The sequence below is a fragment of the Pleurodeles waltl genome, chromosome 1_1 (assembly GCF_031143425.1).
Source record: "Pleurodeles waltl isolate 20211129_DDA chromosome 1_1, aPleWal1.hap1.20221129, whole genome shotgun sequence".
Taxonomy (NCBI): Eukaryota; Metazoa; Chordata; class Amphibia; order Caudata; family Salamandridae; genus Pleurodeles; species Pleurodeles waltl.
Genome location: NC_090436.1, coordinates 811,109,926 through 811,130,599, shown reverse-complemented (window position 1 = coordinate 811,130,599; position 20,674 = coordinate 811,109,926). Strand labels below are relative to the sequence as shown.

Below are 20,674 nucleotides of genomic sequence, written 5' to 3'. Positions count from 1 at the left end.
GCTATTTTGGTAAATAACTTGATGGAACACAATGTCATGTTTCTTGCATACATTGACCTCTTAAGCACTGTTTTTAACTACCCCTGGCCCAGACCTTTCCTCCCTGTTCCATGATTTACAAGTAGTCACCTGGTATCCTATTGCCCATTATATACAGCTGTGATTTATGATGTTACTGTGGAGTCCTCTTCTGACAAGGAATTGATTGAAGTGTGGTGGGATTGTAGTTAGTAGTAAGTAAATGTTTCCTATTTTAGTTATTTGTAAAAAATCAAATGCTTTTTAACCATTCGGTAAGGGAAAATGCACTGGTGTTCCTCCATGTGCTCAAAGTTGCATTTGAGCGACGGAGAATAAACCTCCCAGCACACATCTGGAAAGTCAGGTTTGCTTAGCAATCATACAATTACTGGAACATTTAATGAGTGCTCCCTTAGAGCGAGGTATATGTTTTAGGCAGTCTATATGAACATTAGGATGTAAAGTGCAATGATTGACCTCATGTTAAAAATGTTCTTGGGAAGAGAACCCCACCAAAGCTTCCTGAGAGAAGTCAACTGCTCTTCACCTGCTCACTTTTCCTGGTCATCCCTGAAACAGGGATGGTTTCAGGGAATCCTGTCAGAATGATGGGAAGCCTTTGGGTCTCCTCTTGCAATCACAGCATCTCACAGCTTGTCTGCAGAGAGCTGCATTCACGCACTGTCAAGTGACTAGGAACGTTAGACTCTATTTAGAGACCTCGCTTTTCTATCCATGCAAGAGATATGGCTGGTTCCATCTCCCCTTTCTAGTAAAACAGTGGATGCGAAAGGGGGAATGGAACATAGGAGGCAGTTTTTTTAACCAATGTAATAATGAAATGTTAAGAATATAAAACAATTAAATTAAATTATTATCAACACACAGCCAATCAACTGGTGGATGTGACAGAAGGGTGGTGAGATTGAGGGTAAGAAGAGATAATAAAAATAGGGGAAGACATCCATTTTGTGTTTCAGGTATAGATGCATGAACCAATCTGGCACCCATCCATGTTTACTTTTTTCAAGCAAGTGGAGTGGACGGGGGCTGTGATGGGATGGAAAGGTAATCTTGGGAATTCGTGAAAAAGTGGTAATGATGTCTGATTCATTCTTATGAATAATGTAAAACAGGTCACTCAGGAATTGGGCTGCATGCAGACAGTTTAGGGCAAAGGTTAACTTGAGGGGCTAATTGTAAATGTAAACTAGTAAACTAAATATGTCCATCAAAAGCAGGATAGTTCCGTGTTCAGACTACTAATTATTACAGCTAACTCCTCTCAGTGGCTGAAACTTCCCAACTCACTTTCCTGTCATATTTAGTAATTGCAGCATTCTACATGCCATCTGAATCCAGGATGTCAGATGGAACATACAAGTTAACAGTTTATTCAGTCTAAGGATAATCAAGACTTAAGTGCTTCTATTAGAAATCATACTAAAACAGTTTTGTCCTGAGAACATTTCCAGAGGTGGTCTGTGATGGTGCCCATTTGCCCAAATTACTGGAACTCTGAGCCTTAAAACTGGTCCTGTAGAAGGTTGCTTTTCAGTTTTATTCTCATTTCATTTTTGCTTTATTGATGAGCACTAATATTTAACCTCTTGCTTCTCTATGATTGTTTAGATTAGATTGATTTTTAAAATATTCCTGTCTCTTTTTAGAATTAATTAATTTAATGTTACTACAGAGCTAAACATGCTTGTATATAAAGTATTACAAATATTGTCTCTTTCTGTATGGTTTCAGATTCGATGGAAATACATGATTGTAGACGAAGGACATAGGATGAAAAACCATCACTGCAAGCTCACACAAGTCTTGAACACTCACTATGTTGCTCCCAGAAGGATACTCCTCACGGGTACTCCACTGCAAAACAAACTTCCTGAGCTGTGGGCTCTCTTGAATTTTCTTCTCCCTACCATCTTCAAGAGTTGCAGCACATTTGAGCAGTGGTTCAATGCTCCCTTTGCCATGACAGGAGAGCGGGTACTTATTTTTTCAAAAATATCAATGCAACATCAATCTGAAATTGCTGTTTAAAGACAGATGACAGTGTAATTCCACTGTGAAACTGTTTTAAAATGTGAAAGCGTATTTACTATTTGTGAACTGTTCTCATGTCTGCTCTATTAATCTTCCTTTTCCTTCTACTGTTGCATTGTATGGGGGTAAACCATTTGTCTTCACTTCATCTTCATTAGTGCTAATGAGCAAAGCATGTAACTGCCCTCTCCATATGGTATCTTACCACAGATTGGGATTCTCAGAATGCTTTCTTTAAAAAAAATTAAATACATTAGCTTTGTTTGACTTGAACATACTTTCTACCTATTAATTATAATCTGAAAGGAATTTCCAAAGCATCAGTATGTCATTTCCTTAATTTTCCCAAACCCATAGAAAAGGAAAAGCAATCAAAACTAAACCAAAGTTTTACCAATGCTAAACCAATGAAAATAGAATTACCACATTAAGGTAGCTAGGGCCTCCTGAAAGATGCAATGTACCTTTACTTTATACCCTACATTCAGAAGTTCTACTCTATATTCTGTAAGCCTTCTGTTCCTGTCCTGCCTCTTTCACTCTAAGGCCCATTTTGATGTTTATAATCTTCTTCCTATTTTTTCCACTCTTCCCATTTATATTTTTATATATTTTTTTTGAGTTTTCAATTCCTGGTACGTTGAGGATGCCATCAAGGAAGACCGGGTTCAAGCTCTGTGGTTCCAGTCATAAGGCGATGTTTGTGACGGATCTGCACCTCATGTATCTTTGGTGCCTAGAGCTCAACCACGATCTGAAGTCGAGCTCTGAGCGTCGGGCCATGCATCCGAAGACTTTGAGGGAGCGGTCCCTGAAGCTGATGGCAGTCTGACGATCGACTGCGCAAGTCGAGATCTCGAGGCGATCGGGTATGTTGAGGTACAAGAAAAAAAGCGAAGAAATCGCAGTGTTCTTCAGCTTCTCCTCTTCCATCGGTCATTGAGATGAGGGAGTGTCAATATTCTAGGCCTCACTCTGCAGACCCTTTGCGCACTCCATGTCTCCCAGAGTTTCTGAAAGCCAGAGCAACCCCTGCCCAATTGAAAGAGTTCTATGAGGCCATGCCTCTCATTTTGGGAAAGACCCACACTGCCAGGGTGTATTTGGACCACACGGATTCAGTAGGGGCCCCTTTGGGACCTGCAACTTTGGCGCCAAGGGGCACCAACCAGTCATGGATCTAGACTGGCTTTGTTCATATATCTCCTACCTTCCTCATGCCAGTCCCAATGCCAGCGCTCCCAGAGCTGCCCACGGGCAGCGCCTTCCACATTCTTCTTCCCTACTCCAACATAGAGCTGGATGAAAATCATAGGATGCTGGCAGGAGTCTTGCCTCCTTTGTCAGATCCAGATCCTCTTTCTTATGGCTTGGTTATGGTGAGGAATGGGAGGGGTTGCTAGAACCTTTAGAACATCAGCTCCAAAACCCTATGGACCGGCGTACAGACTTGGGTGAAGCCAGTGGACTGGACACTTGTTCAGATACTGGCATGCTTTCTACCCCTACTGTGGCTATGGAGGAGGGAGCTTCCTATTTCATGGTGAAGAGAAGAGTGCCTGAGTTCCTGGAACTTGAGTTGCTTTCTTTGGCCGTCAGGACTAACCTCCTGACAGAGGTGCTTCAACCGGGAGCTTCCTGCATAGATCCCATGCTCCCCTTTAATGAAGCTTTCACGGATGTCCTACTGGGTACCTTGTCCAAACCCAGCACAGGGGCTCCTTTGAACAGGACAATTGCCTGCTGCCATTGCCCCACTCCAGGGGACCCAAGTTTTATAACACAACACCCGATCCCTGAGAGTTTGGTTATCCAAGCCTCCACTTCCCAGGGCACTTCGCTTCTGGAGGAGGCCTGGGCTGTACTCTCTCAGGCAGTTGCTGATGGGAGAGATGGATCAAAGTTCACCATCTGTTAAGGACTGGGTTCGACCGACTCGCTTGGCAGAGCAGTTTCATCGACAGTGGCCCTGAGGTGCCACACATGTCTGAGGACGCCTGGCTTTTACAGGAAATGGCCCTCAACAGGGGTATGGAATGTACCCTGATGGACATTCCCTTTCATGGCATCGTTGCCTTAAGAGGCAAGGCAGACTCTGCGCTCGAGCACTTAAAAAATCCTCGAGCTTTGGCCATGTCCTTGGCAATGCCCTTTGGCCTTGCGGTGGCCCCTCACCCCCGTCAGTCTGCCTCTCGTTGCTACTGAAGGGGCCTCTAACCCGTCCATTCCTTTGCCAGCTCTGTGCCACGCCTGCAGCCCAGCCTCGGCATGGCCGAGCCTTCCTAGTATGACTCCCCATCTTTGGCCAATCGGAGGCAGGATCCGCCATCACCTGCTCTGCTGGTAATCCATCATGTCAGACAGGTGGGTTTTGCAGAGAGTCTGAAGGGGCTAATCCCTCCCCTTGGGGACTCCCCCTCCATACATTCTACCGTCCTATGATCCGATGTCAGAGGATTACTTGAACCTTCTCTGCAAGGAAGTTACGTCTCTCTTGGCTAGGGGAGCCATAGAGAGGGTTCCCATGCCATAAGTATGTCATGGTCACTATTCCCACTACTTTTTGGTACCCAGAAAGGACAAGGGCCTCTGCCCTACTTTAGTCCTTCGGTCCCTTTCTCTCTTCCTCAAAAAAGAGAAGTTCAAAATGCTGGATAGTAGTGTTGAACTTTCAGGACGCTTATTGCCGTATTCCCGTCCTGCCTGCCCACAGAAGTTAATTGTGGTTCACGATGGACAACTAGCACTTTCAGTTCACCGTGCTCCGCTTTGGCCTTACCAGCGCCCCTCGGGTGTTCACCAAGGTGATGGCGGCAGTTGCAGGTCATTTGCGCGGATCAGAGGTTTCAGTCTTCCCCTACCTTGACGACTGGCTGTTGAAGGCAGGCTTAACCCAGGCTTCGTCTCTCTCCCACCTCCAGACTACTGTGGAACTCCTGCATTTGCCTGGGTTTTCACTATAAATGTGTTTAACTCACACCTGAGTGACAAGTCCAGTATATTCAGGCTATGACACTGATGTTTCAGCCACTATCCTGGATTGCACTGAGAATGACTGTGAGGCTGCTGGGCCTCATGGCCTCCTGCATTCTGCTGGTGACACATGCCAGATTGCATAGGCAGATCTGGGACCTGAATGTTCCAGGGAATGCAGCATCAGGGGAATCTCTCCGACAAGATCCAGATCTTGAAGGGAACTGGGTAAGATCTTCAGTACTCGTTAACCTCAGCTGGGTCAGAGGCAGACGCTCCCTTCCTTAACCAGATCTGAGAGTAGTGACAGATATGTCCCTCCTGGGATGGGGGAGCCATCTGGGAGAGGTGAGATCAGAGGCATTTGGTTTCCAGCAGAATCCAGATTCCAGACCTCGGCTAGCATTGAAGACATTTCTTCCCTCTATCAAGGGGAAGATCGTGCAGGTTGTCATGGACAACACCACCGCCATTTGGTACTGCAACAAGCAGGGGGAAGGGGGTCGTGGACCCTTTGTCTGGAGGCTCTGCGCCTCTGGACATGGCTGGAACATGAGGGCATATCTGGTAGTTCAACATCTGGTGGGCTATCTGAACATCAGAGCGGACAAAATCAGCCGTCAGTGCATGGTTTACCATGAATGGCGTCTCCATCCAGAGGTGCGCAAGGTATCTTTAAGCAATGGGGAGAGCCTTGGTTAGATCTGTTTGCCTCTGCAGAGAACACGCAATGTCAGCTGTTTTGTACAGTAGAGTTTCCAAGGCGGTACTCGCTCAGTGATGCTTTTCATCTTGAGTGGAACTCCAGCCTCCTATATGCCTTTCTGCCACTACCACTTCTGCCCAGAGTTCTCAAGAAGGTCAGGTATGACCGGGACCAAGTAATCCTTGTGGCTCCGAACTGGACATGAAGAATATGGTATCCCGAGCTTCTAAGCATGGCCATCGATTTTTCCACTCAGACTGCCTCTTTTAGAGAATCTTCTGTTGCAGCAGCAGGGGACGGTTCTTCACCCGAACCAATCCAGTCTCCGCTTTCTTGTGTGGAGATTGAGCAGCAGCAGATGACCGCTTTGGACTTTCTGTCCAATGTCTAATGTTATCTTGGCAGTTAGGCATCCCTTCACCAAAACGTTACATGCCTATTGTTGGAACAAATTTGTGGCATGGTGTACCAGCAAGTCTGTTGATCCCCTTTTTGCACCTTTGTCTGAGGTTCTCTTGCCCACCCTTAAAGGTTATCTGTCTGTCATCTCTGCTTTCCTCAGACTACCAGATCAACCCTCCTTGTTTAAATCTCCCATTGTTGTGAGATTCCTCAAAGGTTTTATCCACTTGTTTCCACCTACACCGTTCGTAATTCCCCAGTGGGATTTGAACATGGTACTCACTCACCTCATGTGTGCTCCCTCTGAGCCCCTTCATTATTGTCCTCTTCTGCTTCTCACTTTAAAGACAGCCTTTCTTGTAGCTGTCGCCTTTGCTCGTAGAGTGAGTGAGCTGCAAGCTCTTTCTTCCAAACCACCCTTTATCTTGGTCCATCCTGTCAAAGTGGAGCTTCGTACAAGGGCCTCTATCCTCCCTAAAGGGGTCACGCCCTTTCATGTAGGCCAATCCATCACCTTGCCTACTTTTTGCGCACCCCCACATCCTTCTCATGAAAAAGAGAGACTCCACAGTCTGGATCCAAAAAGAGCGTTGGCGTTCTACCTCAATCGTACCAAAGACGTGGACAATCAACTCTGTTGGTTATGTGGGTGTGAAGAAAGGTCGGGTGGTACAGAAAAGGACCATCTCTAGATGGGTTGTTATCTGCATTAAAATGTGCTATGCTTTGGCTAAGATGCAAACCCTGAGGGTTTGCGTGCTCACTCAGAGCAACTGCTGCAAACACTGTGTTATCATGCGGAGTTCCAGTCCTGGATATCTGCCAGTCAGCAACCTGGGCGTCCCTGCACACGTTCACTGAACACTACTGCCTGGACAATCAGGTCTGCAGTAATGGCAACTAGGGTCTTTAGGTCCTGCAGGACTTCTCAGTATGATCTTGTTTTGCAGACCCACCTCTGGGGAACTGATTGCTTGGGTATCTATTCTAGGGTATGGAATCTGCAGCTAGAAGTTTCTATAAGATGAACAGGTTTCTTACTCCAGTATTGGAACTTTCATAGATTCACATGCTTGAATCATTCCCAGTCGTCGAGATGGGAGTCCCGGTACAATTTTCACAAGTAATGTTAAAACATATTGAAGAGAAAAAGGCCCTAGGCCTCTTCAATTTCATAGTCTATCAGAGTCATTTTGTGAAAAGGACCAAACCTGATCCTCCACCAATCAGGCAGCAGCACCCTTCAGAACCTCCTGAGGGAAGCTCTAGCACCTCAGATTTTCTACCACACGTCGTGCTAGGGAGTCTCCTTAGAGCTCTGCTCTGTCTTCACACCTTTATTCAGCTCTTTTTCTCTCAGAGAAACTCATTTATTTGGATTTGTCAGCTATTTTTCAACTATGTCTGACAAGGAAAAGAAAAGTCTCTTTAGAGACTGCAAGACTTGTGGGAAGAAAAGACTTCATCCTGAAGACCCTCATCAAGACTGCATTTACTGCCTGTACCTAGATCATTCAGCCAAGGACTGTAAGATTTGCCATACTTTTTCTTCTAAGACCTTAAAAGATAGAGAAGGCAGATTATTAATATGGCTGCAGAAACTAAAGCATAGGAAGGATCCAGTTTCTGGTTCTGAGAGTGAGGAATCATCAACATCCAAGACAACTAAAAGGGCAAGATCACGCTCTAGATCTCCCTCACAAATGTCAAGGAAAGCCCTCAAAAAGACTGCTTCAAGGTCTTATAAGGGTCACAGCCCATCTTCTTCACCAACTAAACTCTCAAGTAAAGAGGGGAAAAGACATTCTTCCAGTTCTGAGAGGCACAGGAAATCTTCATCTGTTCCACCATCTGTGCCTTTCAAAAAGCCATCCTCGGTGACTGGAAAAAAGGCCTCGTCGACGGATTCCCCGTCGACGGCACCGTCGGTGGGCGCATTGCCGACGACAACAGCTACTTCAGGATTTCCATCATCAACGGCTCCGTCGGCGACATCGTCGACGAGAACAAGTACACCACCGTCGACGAGAACTGCAACGACGACATCAGCGTTGACGACCATCTACACCTCGTCATCGTCGACGGCGCTGATGTCAGTGTCAGCCCTACCGTCGTCGACGGTAGACTCGTCGGCAAAGCCTTCTGCTATTAAAATAACGGTGCGTCCAGCGTCGACGGCACCGTCCATGACAAAGTCAATTTACTCGTCGTCAACGACACCGTCGACAAGGGAAAAACATCAAAAAAGAGGAGAAAAGTTAACTCCAACCCACACATCACCTAGTAAGGTATCCTCCCTGGTACCAGTACATCTTTTGGAGGGAGATGAAGATTCAGATGAAGATGGGCCTTTTGGAACAGCCCACAGCCCCTCTGAATTGAATGTAAAATACCAAGAAGAGGAGGAATATGAGGAAGCTTATGATCCCCAGGCTTACTCTGAGCATCAGCAGTATCAGCAGGGAGCGTATATTCCTTCCGACCTGCTTACTGGCCTTAGAGCGATGTTAGTGGATTACAACCGAAGGTTTCCTCCACAAGGAGAACAGCCTCCTCCATCGCCCATTTCTGGTGTTTCTACTCCACATCAAAGACCAACGTCTTTGCATCTCACAGATGTGGCCACCCCGGACATGACAAATCCCCAAGACACTGACATCTCAGAAGGAGATCAGGAGGAAGGAGAGCTCATAGACACTCACTCAGAATGGGACGAGTATATTATTCCTGCTCCATCTTCTCCTTCTCATTCGAAGGTGGAGTCCCCACCTGAAGACATTGGAGGTTTTCACAATCTCCTAGAGAGGGCAGCCAAGCGTTTTGCTTTACCGCTACCTACGAAGCAAACAGATTGTTTCCTATATGATTTTAAAGAGCCCTTTCAGAAGTCTGTGCACTCTATCCCGATGGTGAACTACCTGTGGGAAGAAGGCCTTAAGTCATGAGTAATCCGGCAACAGTCACAGCAGTTTTGCTACGTCTGGATAAGAAATACAAAGCTCCTGATGATGCACCAACATGCTTGACAGGGCATCCTCCTCCAGATTCAGTAGTAGCTCAGGCGGCTCAAAGAAGATCAAAAAATCATTCTGCTCCGATTTCCGCGCCCCCAGATAAGGAGGGTAGGCGGCTAGATAACATAGGGAAAAGATTTTCGTCTGTGGCCAGCCTAGTGCTTAGAGCTGCCAATTCCTTGGCTATTTTGTCTCGATACGACAGACAGCTTTGGGCGGATATTGCACCTTTTATTAATCAACTGCCAGAAGACGTAAAATCAGAGGCAAATAAGACTGTACAAGAAGGTCAACGCACGTTTGCAGAGCTTATAGACTGTGCAATGGATATAGCGACCACTGCTTTCACACAGCTTGCAGGTGCTGCTGTATTAAGACTGGGCTGGCTCAAAGCCACCTCATTTCGCCCAGAAGTCCAGAATAAAATCCTAGACTTACCCTTTGATGGCCAAGCGCTATTTGGGAAACATGTGGACGAAGCCCTACAGTCAATTAAAATGGACACGGCAAGGTCATTGGGGACCCTGCAATATCGAAGATCGTCCTTTCGTCCTAGGGGGCGTGGCCAACCCTCTTACAGAGGGGGATATCAACAACAGAGATATTCGTCCTATCCATCATCTTCACAACAATATTGTCTATACTACTCCCAAAGGCAACCGACTCAACCAGCCTATAGTAGACCGGCAGGCCGTGGACGTTCAACCCGCCCCGCCAAAGATTCAGCTTGTAGAACCTGATGTTTTCGAGGCACCGGCTACGCTCAGTCCTCCTCCTGTCACCCTGGGCGGGAGAATTTCCTTATTTCTCAGTCAATGGCAAACCATTACGTCAGACAAGTGGGTCCTACAATTAGTGGAACGGGGCCATACTTTAGAATTTGTCCAGATACCTCCCTCCAACCCTCCCCGCAGGACTCCTTCAAGATATCCTCAACAACTCAAAGAAGAAGTCGACAAGCTCCTTCTCAAGGGAGCTATAGAGAAGGTGCCTCGGGCTCAACGAGGAACAGGATGTTATTCCAGGTTCTTCATCATTCGAAAAAAGTGGAAGGATTAGAGGCCGATCCTCGATTTAAGGCAACTAAATGTATACCTAAAAAAGCAATCGTTTCGAATGATCAGCCTGCAAGACGTCCTTCTGCGTCTCAATCAAAGAGATTTTATGTCATCACTAGACCTCAAAGACGCATACTTCCACATACCCATCCACCCTGCCCACAGAAAGTATTTGAGATTCACTGTAGCCGGGAGCCATTATCAATATTGCGTCCTTCCCTTCGGGCTCAAATCAGCCCCAAGAATATTTACCAAATGCCTAGCACCGGTTGCAGCCTTTCTCAGGAGAAGAAAGCACCAGGTCTTTCCATACTTAGACGACTGGTTAATAAAGGCAAAGACTTATGCAGGAGCACACAAATCAACAAGAAAGTGCGTTTCCTTACTGACCAATCTCGGATTCACAATCAACTGGGAGAAGTCCAACCCTCTACCAGTACGCAGTATTACTTTTCTGGGAGCAAAACTGAACACGGAATCTGGCATGGCATGTCCCACGTTAGAGAGTCAACAAAGATTACTAACCCTAGGGAGTTTCATACACAGAAGACAAAAGGTTACAGTCCGTCTCTTCAAATCACTATTGGGCATGATGTCTTCATGCATTCCTCTGATCCCTCTGTGTCGGCTAAAGATGCGCCCCTTGCAGGAGCAGCTAAACCGTCAATGGCTCCAAGTATCAGGCACTTTCGAAGACCGGATACAAATAACTCTGATAATGATCAAAACTCTCAAGTGGTGGTCTCAAAAGCATCATCTGTCAATCGGTCTCTCGTTTCTTCATCAGCCAGCCCCATGGACCATAACAACAGATGCCTCACTGGAAGGCTGGGGCGCAGTATTACAGGACCTGAAAATAAGTGGCAAATGGCCGACCCATCTGGCATCAATGCATATCAATTGGCTAGAACTCAGGGCAGTGCACCTTGCCTTACAGGCGTTTCTTCCAAGAATCTCTGGATCGCGAGTGGTGATAAGAACGGACAACACCACTACGATGCACTATCTCAACAAACAAGGAGGTACAAGATCTCTCACCCTCTCCAGGGAAGCCCAAGCAATCTGGAACTGGGCCTCGCAGCAAGGCATCACACTATCGGCAGTACACTTGCCCGGAATAAACAACAAGGCATCAGATGCACTCAGCAGGCAGAAATCGGACTGCCACGAGTGGGAACTAGACCAGACAGTACTGACCCAGATTTTTTCCCAGTGGGGAACACCAACAGTGGATCTGTTTGCGAACAAGGACAAAGCCAAATGCCAGTTCTTCGCAAGTTGGCATCACCAAAAGGGATCTTGGGGGAATGCGTTTTCGATAGTCTGGTCAGGCATCTTTGCTTACGCCTTTCCTCCCATTCCGTTAATCCCAAGGGTCCTCACGAAGATGAAAACAGAACCGTGCACTCTCATACTGATAGCCCCGTACTGGCCACGCCAACATTGGTTCACAGAGTTCCTCATTCTGTCAGTCAAACCTCATATTCCACTGGAGCCGTTACCTCATTTACTAACAATGAACAACGGCCAAGTTCGGCACCCCGATCCGCAGTCAATGCGGTTATCGGCATGGTTCCTCACCACAGAGAATTTGCGCATTTGAACATCCCGCAGGATTGCAGGGATATTTTGTCAAAGGCCAGAGCGGATAGCACTAACAAGGCGTATCAGTGTAAATGGAAAAGATTCTGTGCCTGGTGTCATCAGCGTCAAATCGACCCTCTACTCGCACCACCAGAAGAAATATTGCCGTATCTCTTACAGTTAGCTCGATCTGGCCTAGCACACTCGTCCATTAAAGTTCATGCAGCAGCCATAGCTGCATACAGACGTTCAGATGACACACCCTCGCTCTTCTCTTCTCACCTGATTAAGAGATTTCTAAAGGGGCTTTTCAGGGTTTACCCTCCTTTCAGACCGCCACCTCCTTCGTGGAATTTGAATATTGTTTTGGCACAACTGATGAAGCATCCATTTAAACCGATCCACCGTGCTTCCCTCAAGTACTTGTCGTGGAAGGTTGCCTTATTGATAGCTCTTACATCAGCTAGGCGGGTCAGTGAGGTGCAAGCGCTGTCCATCCAAGAGCCATTCCTGCAGCTTAAACAAGATAGACTACTAATGCGCACTAACCCGCATTTTATTCCAAAGGTTCTGTCAGACTTTCACATGAACGAACCTTTGGTCTTCAAGTCTTTTTTCCCTCATCCATCTACTCCAGCGGAGAGGGCATTACACTCTTTAGACGTAAAAAGATGCGTTCAATTTTATTTGGACAGGACTAAATCTTTTCGGCGCTCTAATCAGCTATTTGTGGCGTACAGTGCTCCTAGGAAGGGGTACCCGCTATCCAAGCAGAGTATTTCTACATGGATCTCCTCTGCTATTCGCTTCTGCCATCAGGCAGCGGGCAAACCTTTGCAGTCATCTGCATGCTCACTCGACGAGAAAAGTCTCATCGTCAGCGGCACTGTTTGCCAGAGTGCCACTACAAGACATATGTAGGACAGCAACATGGAAGAGCTGTCATACCTTCATTAAGCACTATTGCTTGGAGTCCCTCTCGCACGGAGAGGTAGCAGTGGGCCAGGCGGTTCTCAGGAATCTCTTCAGGTGAAGGTGAGCCATTTCTCCTACATCCCTCCATCCTAGAACAGGTATGCACATTGAAAAAAAAAAAAAAAAAAGAAATGCATCTAAAGATAAGAGAACGCTATCTAGTCCCATAAGTAAGCGGGTTTTCAGACATTGATCATGTTACAGTAGTGTCTTATGATGTTTTATTACTGTTTTGTTATTCAAATTTCATCATGTATCTTCACAGGTATATCTCTATATATATATATTAGAGATAAGTAGATAGTTATATTTATATATATATATAATTATATATATATATATATATATATATATATATATAGAGAGAGAGAGAGAGAAAGAGAGACATATGTCAGTACACTCATATTCTTCATCAATTTATGCTTGATGATAAGAAGGGTTTGTGATTTAAGATATTTTGTTTATTAAAGACGTTGTCATTTTACAATGTGCATAGTTATTGCTTTCTACTCTGATTCAAGCATGTGAATCTATGAAAGTTCCAATACTGGAGTAAGAAAATAAGTTACTTACCTGTAACTGTAGTTCTCCAGTATTGGAATCTTTCATAGATTCACATGCGACCCACCCGCCTCCCCGGAGAAGCTCACTTCACCTCTTTCTTTCTATTTATACATATATTCAACATAATATAAGCACTTGTGCTTGGAAAATCTGAGGTGCTAGAGCTTCTCTCAGGAGGTTCTGAAGGGTGCTGTTGCCTGATTGGTGGAGCATCAGGTTTGGTCCTTTTCACAAAATGACTCTGATAGACTATGAAATTGAAGAGGCCTAGGGCCTTTTTCTCTTCAATATGTTTTAACATTACTTGTGAAAATTGTACCGGGACTCCCATCTCGACTACGGGGAATGATTGAAGCATGTGAATCTATGAAAGATTCCAATACTGGAGAACTACAGTTACAGGTAAGTAACTTATTTTCTCACCTTCAGTAATGGATTATCGGGCAGAGACATATTCTAGTTGCAGATTCCTTACTGACCTACCCATCCTCCTCGCTCTGCGAACTAATTTCCAGGGAGAAGGACTCCCTTTCAGGGCCCTACTTCTGGCATACCAGTCTGTGTTCTTCATGGCTCTGCGCTTCTGGCCTGGAAAGTTATGAAAAGAAACTGACGTAAGCGTGCCCGGGTGGCGCCTATATACGATTGCAACGTCATCACGGCAACCACAACGCCAGCGACGGACGTAGAGTCGACCGACACCACCTGACGACACGCAAGGGTACTCCTCGAAGAAAAATCTCCTGATTCAGTCTAACACCTGGGGCAAAATCTAAGGTAAGGAATTTACAACTACAATGTGTCTCTACCAGATAATGTGTTACCTGAACACTAAAAAATCTGCTGATTGCCTAGTGACAGTAAGTGCAATAAGGCCTCCTTACACTTTTTAAAAGCCAACGGTTATACAATATGCTTAAGATAAAAAAAATAAAAAAAATCTAGTTTGCAAAAGAAAGTAAAATGCATTAGTGACTGCATTTCCATCCCATCATACGGACAAGGGGGACAGCTTAGAGTCCTACGCCTTCGCCCCCTCAGGGAAGCACAGAGAGCGCCACACTGTGCCTGATCTGAAGCGGAAGTGGAGCGACCTCTCCCAGCAAGTATGCTCTAAATGCAAGTAAGGGGCAGGAACTCCAAGAGAGACAGTAACTAAAATTTGCTTACAGATTACTTTTGTAGAGCAGTATTAGTTCTATGGTCAAGAGCCAACTCTTCAAGATAGGACTTGACCCGCCTCTTACCAGATTTTCTGATGGACTCTGACGCATTAAACTGATCTACAAGTCAGATGTCAGCAAGGGACTTATTCCTGTAGCTTAACAACGGAATGGACAAGCCCTTGTCCTGTCTAAGATAGTTGCGTATCACCTATTTATTAAAAGCAGCGTTGTTGTTAGGCCATACACTCACCCACAACAAAAGAAGGGGTCAGCTTAATTAGGTCAGAAATATTGTCCAAATAAAGCTCAGAGTGAAAAATTAAATTAGTGCTAGAGGTTTGGAGGTTCAATAATCGCCTACAGATCCTTTTTTCCTCTACCAGTATAGCACAGGGATTATGATAACCTCAAGCCCCATAGGTGGCCATAGGGACGCATTGCATGTTATAGATCTTTAAATATGGTGAGATGGTGCTCCTGCCCCCCTTCCAGGATAGGTTTGATAGAGAACCTGCCGCCCTTCCTAATTTCACATGTGCGGCGTTCACAGGGGGTTGCCAGGATTTGTTTGCATCAGACATAATACCCAGATAACACAAATTCTGCACCAAGTGTAAACATTGCTCTGGCACTCCCCATGGAGGGCAAACCCTTTAGCCCTGAGCCCCTATATGGGATTTACCGAAGTTGTTCTTCATATCAAGATTACCCATAAATGTGACAAATGCGTCAACCAAGGAGTGTAAAGCAGGGGGTGTCCTGACCATTAAAATCGTGATCTCAGCATGTAATAATACCAGGACAGGGGAGTTTGCAATTCTAGGAACATACTTGGTTAAAACAGATAATTGGGTAGAAAGATCGTTAAAATCAATAAAAAATATAAATAATAAATAACAAAGGGGCCAAAATGCATCCATGGCGCACCCCACTAGCTTAAAGGGTAAACATCGGGAAGCGCTTCTGCTTGGCTATACCACACCCTAGCACTAGGATTGTCATGCAGTGAGTGCAAAAAAAATGACTTGGGAAATATCAACTTCCAGATTAAGCAGCATCAGCCACAGTTTTTCTGTTCACCCGATCAAAAACTGACAAGTCCATAAAGGCAAGGTACAATGGGCAGTGCCTCACAATAGTATATTTACTAATTCTCAGATACAGATTCAGACACTGTACCAAGCCTAGAACGAAAGCTGTACTGATAGGGGGACATAATGGTATTATCAGTGGCCCTCTCCTTGAGGCGAAAATAGAACCCTCACCAGGATCTTCAGACCTGTCAATAAGAGAGGTAGGCCTGTAACACTCGAGGGAACCTATGTCTCCCTTTTTTAAAAATTGATACTATGGTAGAAAGGGTCCATGGCTCTGGAATCCTGGTACACAGAGGACCCCTTCAGGACCTGGAGCTTTACCATTTGGACTGTATTTAGCTGCAACATTTTCCTAGCTGTGCATCCTTTGAGGGCGACGAGTCTTTAGCCTGCACAAGAAGTAAGAAGGAATCTCCCATGGAATGAAGGAGTCATTCCCCTGCATCGGCAGGCACCAACTGCAATGACGACCTCTCTCCCCCGGAACTGCTTGTATCCTGCATCACAGGTGGTGGTCTGTAGTGGTCCCATTTGTCCTCTCTACCAGCTGTCCAACTTTGGAGATGGTAAGCCCTTGCCTCTCCTTGCAGGACAAGTACCCCTGTGCACCGTGACTCTTGAGGGGTACCAAGGCTTGTTTGGTTCTCGTCCAAGGGATCTTCAGGCTTCGTGTAACCTCAGCCTCCAGCACTCTTCCCTGCAAAGCACATCCTCCAGCTTGCTTCTCCAGCAGCGTGGGACTCCTCTTCAGGTGTGCTGAATGGGCCTCACTGGGGCTCCTTTCCCTGCTGCCTGTGGGTCGCCTGTGGTTCCTGCCTCCTCTTCTTGTAAAATTCCCAGCTGCTGAGGGTCTCTTCGGACTCCCCTCTTTGGGCCAAGTCTCGTGGGCTTTGCTGGTCGTCTTCAGGCGTGCAAAGCTCTCTTCTCTGACTCTGGATTTGCCAAGGCTTGTTGGTGGTTTACCAACACCACTGACCGACCGCATCACAACCACTGAAGTGGGACATCACCTGCATCACTTCTGGAACTCCTCTTCTGCTCCTGTGCTGCACTGCTGACTTTCTTTATCCACCGTCGACCTGGTACAGCACCCACAGAAGGCTCCTGCCACAGCTGGACACTCCAACTCGAACTGGACTTGATCCCCTTATTTTGTAAGTCCTTTTCTGTCAGGATCCACCTTTGGTCTTGCACAGTCTTGTCTGGGTCTTGCACAGTCCCTTTCCAAAGTGCTCGTGTAGGTTTCGGGAAAAACCTCTCCTGGTCGCTGGAGGCACCCTGGTACTTACCTCTAAGGGTTTCTAATTTCTCCAGCTCCCCTCTACTGATTCCACTTTCATGGGTGGGGAACTGCCTTTAACATTCCACTTACTTAGTATATGGTTTGTCTTCCCTTAGGACCCTCACTATTTACTATTGTTTTTACTATTTGCTACTGCTTTCTATGTTAATCTCTAACTTCTAATGTGTACATAATTGCGTGTTTACTTAACTCCTATTTTAGTATTGCCTATTCTGTGTTCTAGTATTTGTGTTACTATAGTAAAGTACCTTTATTTTTGTAACACTGTGTGGTTCTTTCATGTGTGCAAGTGCTGTGTGACTAGTGGTACTGCATAAGCTTTGCATGTCTCCTAGATAAGTCTTGGCTGCTCATCCACAGCTACTTCTAGAGAGCCCGGGCTTCCTAGTAGGATTCCTGGTATAAGGTGATAACACCATAGGTGCTCACCACACACCAGGACAGCTTCCTACACTAATAGTATCACATAAAAACTGAAAACATTCTGCAAGAGATTCCCCTGAGGAACAACTAAATCAACCCATAAAAAACTGACTGAAACTTTCAAAGAAGAGCACCCAGTGTGGCCATAGTATCCTTAAGAAACCACACCATTCTTAACCCATCCCTGGTGTGGTTATTAATGGGAACGCACCCTGGTAGAGAATTGTCTCTGCAAAGAGGGAAGGCCCCAACGGTTGAGGGGGTGTTGTTATCACCCCAGTGGGTTTTAACTACGTCCCCAGCAAGACACCACTGCAACAATTTCCTGGATGCAAATAAGTAATCTATTACAGATGACCCCCCACCACCTCCCCTAAATGTAGTATTGCGGGACCCAGTACCCCGAAAATACTCCAGATCATCCACTAGGACCAACATAGCAATAGATCTCTTCAACTCCTGCCCCCCTAGCATCCCCTAGAGCGCAAGCAGCAGAACACACACACCTCATCTTCCCTAGTCCATCCCCCAGCTTAGCATTAAAAGTCCATACATAGGAGCCCTATCTGCTCAATCAATCAATCAGTCACTGCATTTGTAAAGCGCGCTACATACCCGAGAGAGGGTCTCAAGGCGCTGGGGAGGGGGGGTGCTACTGGTCGAAGAGCCAGGTCTTGAGGAGTCTTCTGAAGGCCAGCAGGTCCTGGGTGTGTCGTAGGATGGTGGGGAGAGTGTTCCAGGTCTTGGCGGCGAGGTAGGAGAAGGATCTGCCGCCGGCTGTAGTTTTTCGGATGCGGGGGACTGTGGCGAGGGCGAGGTTGGCTGAGCGGAGGCTTCGGGTGGGGGTGTGGAAGCTGAGTCAGTTGTTGAGGTAGATGGGTCCGGTGTTGTGCAGTGCTTTGTGTGCGTGGATCAGGAGCTTGAAGGTGATCCTTTTGTTGACGGGGAGCCAGTGCAGGCCTCTCAGGTGGAGTGTGATGTGGCTGCGGCGGGGGACATCGAGGATGAGTCGGGCCGAGGCGTTCTGGATACGTTGGAGTCATCTCAGGAGCTTGTTTGTAGTTCCTGAGTAGAGGGCGTTCCCGTAGTCGAGTCTGTTGGTGATGAGGGCCTGGGTAACGGTTTTTCTCGTGTCGAGGGGGATCCATTTGAAGATCCTGCAGAGCATACGGATGGTGTTGAAGCAGGACGCGGAGACGGCGTTGACTTGCATGGTCATGGAGAGAGTGGAGTCGAGGATGACCCCCAGGTTGCGTGCGTGGTCCGTGGGTTCCAGGGCTGTGCCTAGTGACGTGGGCCACCAAGAGTCGTCCCAGGCAGATGGGGTGGGTCCGAGAATGAGGACCTCTGTCTTGTCTGAGTTCAGCTTCAGTCTGCTGTCCTTCATCCAGTTGGCTACGGCCTTCATTCCTCGGTGGAGGTTAGCTTTGGCGGTGTGGGGATCTTCTGTGAGGGATATGATCAGCTGGGTGTCGTCGGCATAGGAGATGATGTTGAGGTTGTGTTGTCGTGCGACGTGGGCGAGGGGGGCCATGTAGATATTGAACAGTGTCTGGCTGAGGGAGGATCCCTGTGGGACGCCGCAGATGATCTCGGTGGTTTTGGAGCGGAAGGGTGGGAGGCGGACGCTCTGGGTTCTGCCGGAGAGGAAGGATGTGGTCCAGGCCAGGGCCTTCTCTTGGATACCGGCGTCATGGAGGCGTGCTGATAGGGTGCGGTGGCAGACCGTGTCAAAGGCTGCTGATGGGTCCAGGAGGATGAAGGCGGCTGTTTCTCCTTTGTCCATCAGGGTCTGGATGTCGTCAGTAGCAGTGATAAGGGCGGTCTCGGTTCTGTGGTTACTGCGAAAACCGGATTGGGAAGGGTCCAGGATGTTGTTGACTTCGAGGTAGCGGGTCAGCTGTTTGTTGACAATCTTCTCGGTCACTTTTGCCGGGAAAGGGAACAGGGAGATGGGCTGGAAGTTCTTGAGGTCCTTGGGGTCCGCCTTGGGCTTCTTCAGAAGGGCGTTGATCTCGGCGTGCTTCCTGCTTTCTGGGAAGGTTGCTGTCTCGAAGGAACAGTTGATTGTTTTCCGGAGGTGGGGCTCGATGGCTGCACTGGCTTTGTTGAAGATGTGTTGAGGGCAGGGGTCCGATGGGGAACCGGAGTGGATGGAGTTAATGGTTTTGATGGTGTCTTCGTCGCTGACGCTGGACCAGACGGTCAGGCGACTGGTGCAAGTGGTAGTCGCAGGGGTGGTGGACTCGGTGGTGGCTGTGGGGGGGGTCGGGGTTGAAGCTGTCGTGGATGTCGGTGATCTTGCGTGGAAGAAAGTGGCCAGGGAGTCGCACAGGTCTTGAGATGGCGGGATGTCGTTGGTGATGGAGCTGGGGTTGGAGAGTTCTTTCACGATTCTGAAGAGCTCTTTGGTGTTGTGTGCGTTGTTGTCTAGGCGGTCCTTGAAGGCGCTCTTCTTAGCGGTCCTGATGAGTTGGTGGTGTCTGCGGGTGGCGCTCTTGAGGGCTGTGTGGTTGTCTGGTGTTCGGTCGTGGAGCCATTTCTTCTCCAGCTTCCGACAGGTGTGCTTGGAGATCCGGAGGTCCTCGGTGAACCAGGCAGCTTTCTTGTTGGTGTGGTTGGTTGTAGAGGTCTTGAGAGGGGCGAGGGTGTTGGCGCAGTCGTTGATCCACTGTGTGAGGTTGGTCGCGGCGGTGTCTGGGTCAGTGGGTGGTCTCAGAGCGAGGGCGGTAGTCAGTTGGTCCTCGGTGACCTTGCCCCAGCAGCGGCGTGGTAGCTGTTGGGTGCGGTGGTGTGTGGTGGGTTTTCTGAAGGTGAAGTGGACGCATCTGTGGTCGGTCCAGTGTGGTTCAGTGGTGTGGTTGAAGGAGACGTGGGGCTTGCGGAGAAGATGGGGTCGAGCGTGTGTCCAGCGGCGTGAGTGGGTGTCGTTACGAGCTGTTTGAGTCCGAGGTTGTCGATCAGGGCAGTGGAGTTGGCGTCATTGTTGTTCTCGAGGTGGAAGTTCAGGTCCCCGAGGAGGATGTCGTCCGTGGAAGCGAGGGCGTGGGTACTGATGAGGTCGGCGATGGTGTCACTGAACTGTGGGCGGGGTCCGGGAGGTCTGTAGATGAGAGTTCCTCTGAGGGTGGTGTTGGGGTCGGTGTGGATCTGGAAGTGCATGTGCTCGGCAGGGGTGAGGGTGTCATCGGTGTTCGTTGAGATTTTGATGGAGTCTTTGTGAATGATGGCGATTCCTCCTCCCACTCCGTTGGTGCGGTCTCTGCGGGAGATCTTGTAGCCCTGTGGGATGGCTGTGTCGATGTCTGGTGCTGAGGTGGCGTTCAGCCAGGT

At 47.5% G+C, this 20,674-nt stretch overlaps 1 protein-coding gene across 5 annotated transcripts in view; it reads left to right on the top strand.

The window, feature by feature from the left end:
• SMARCA2 (SWI/SNF related BAF chromatin remodeling complex subunit ATPase 2) overlaps positions 1 to 20,674 on the top strand; it is a 1,363,970-nt gene that overhangs the window by 535,348 nt on the left and 807,948 nt on the right. For all 5 annotated transcript variants that reach the window (XM_069228509.1, XM_069228519.1, XM_069228497.1 and 2 more), the window contains one exon: positions 1,777 to 2,019. In XM_069228509.1, coding sequence (XP_069084610.1) covers positions 1,777 to 2,019 — 243 coding nt within the window. The remainder of the gene's footprint in view (positions 1 to 1,776; positions 2,020 to 20,674) is intronic.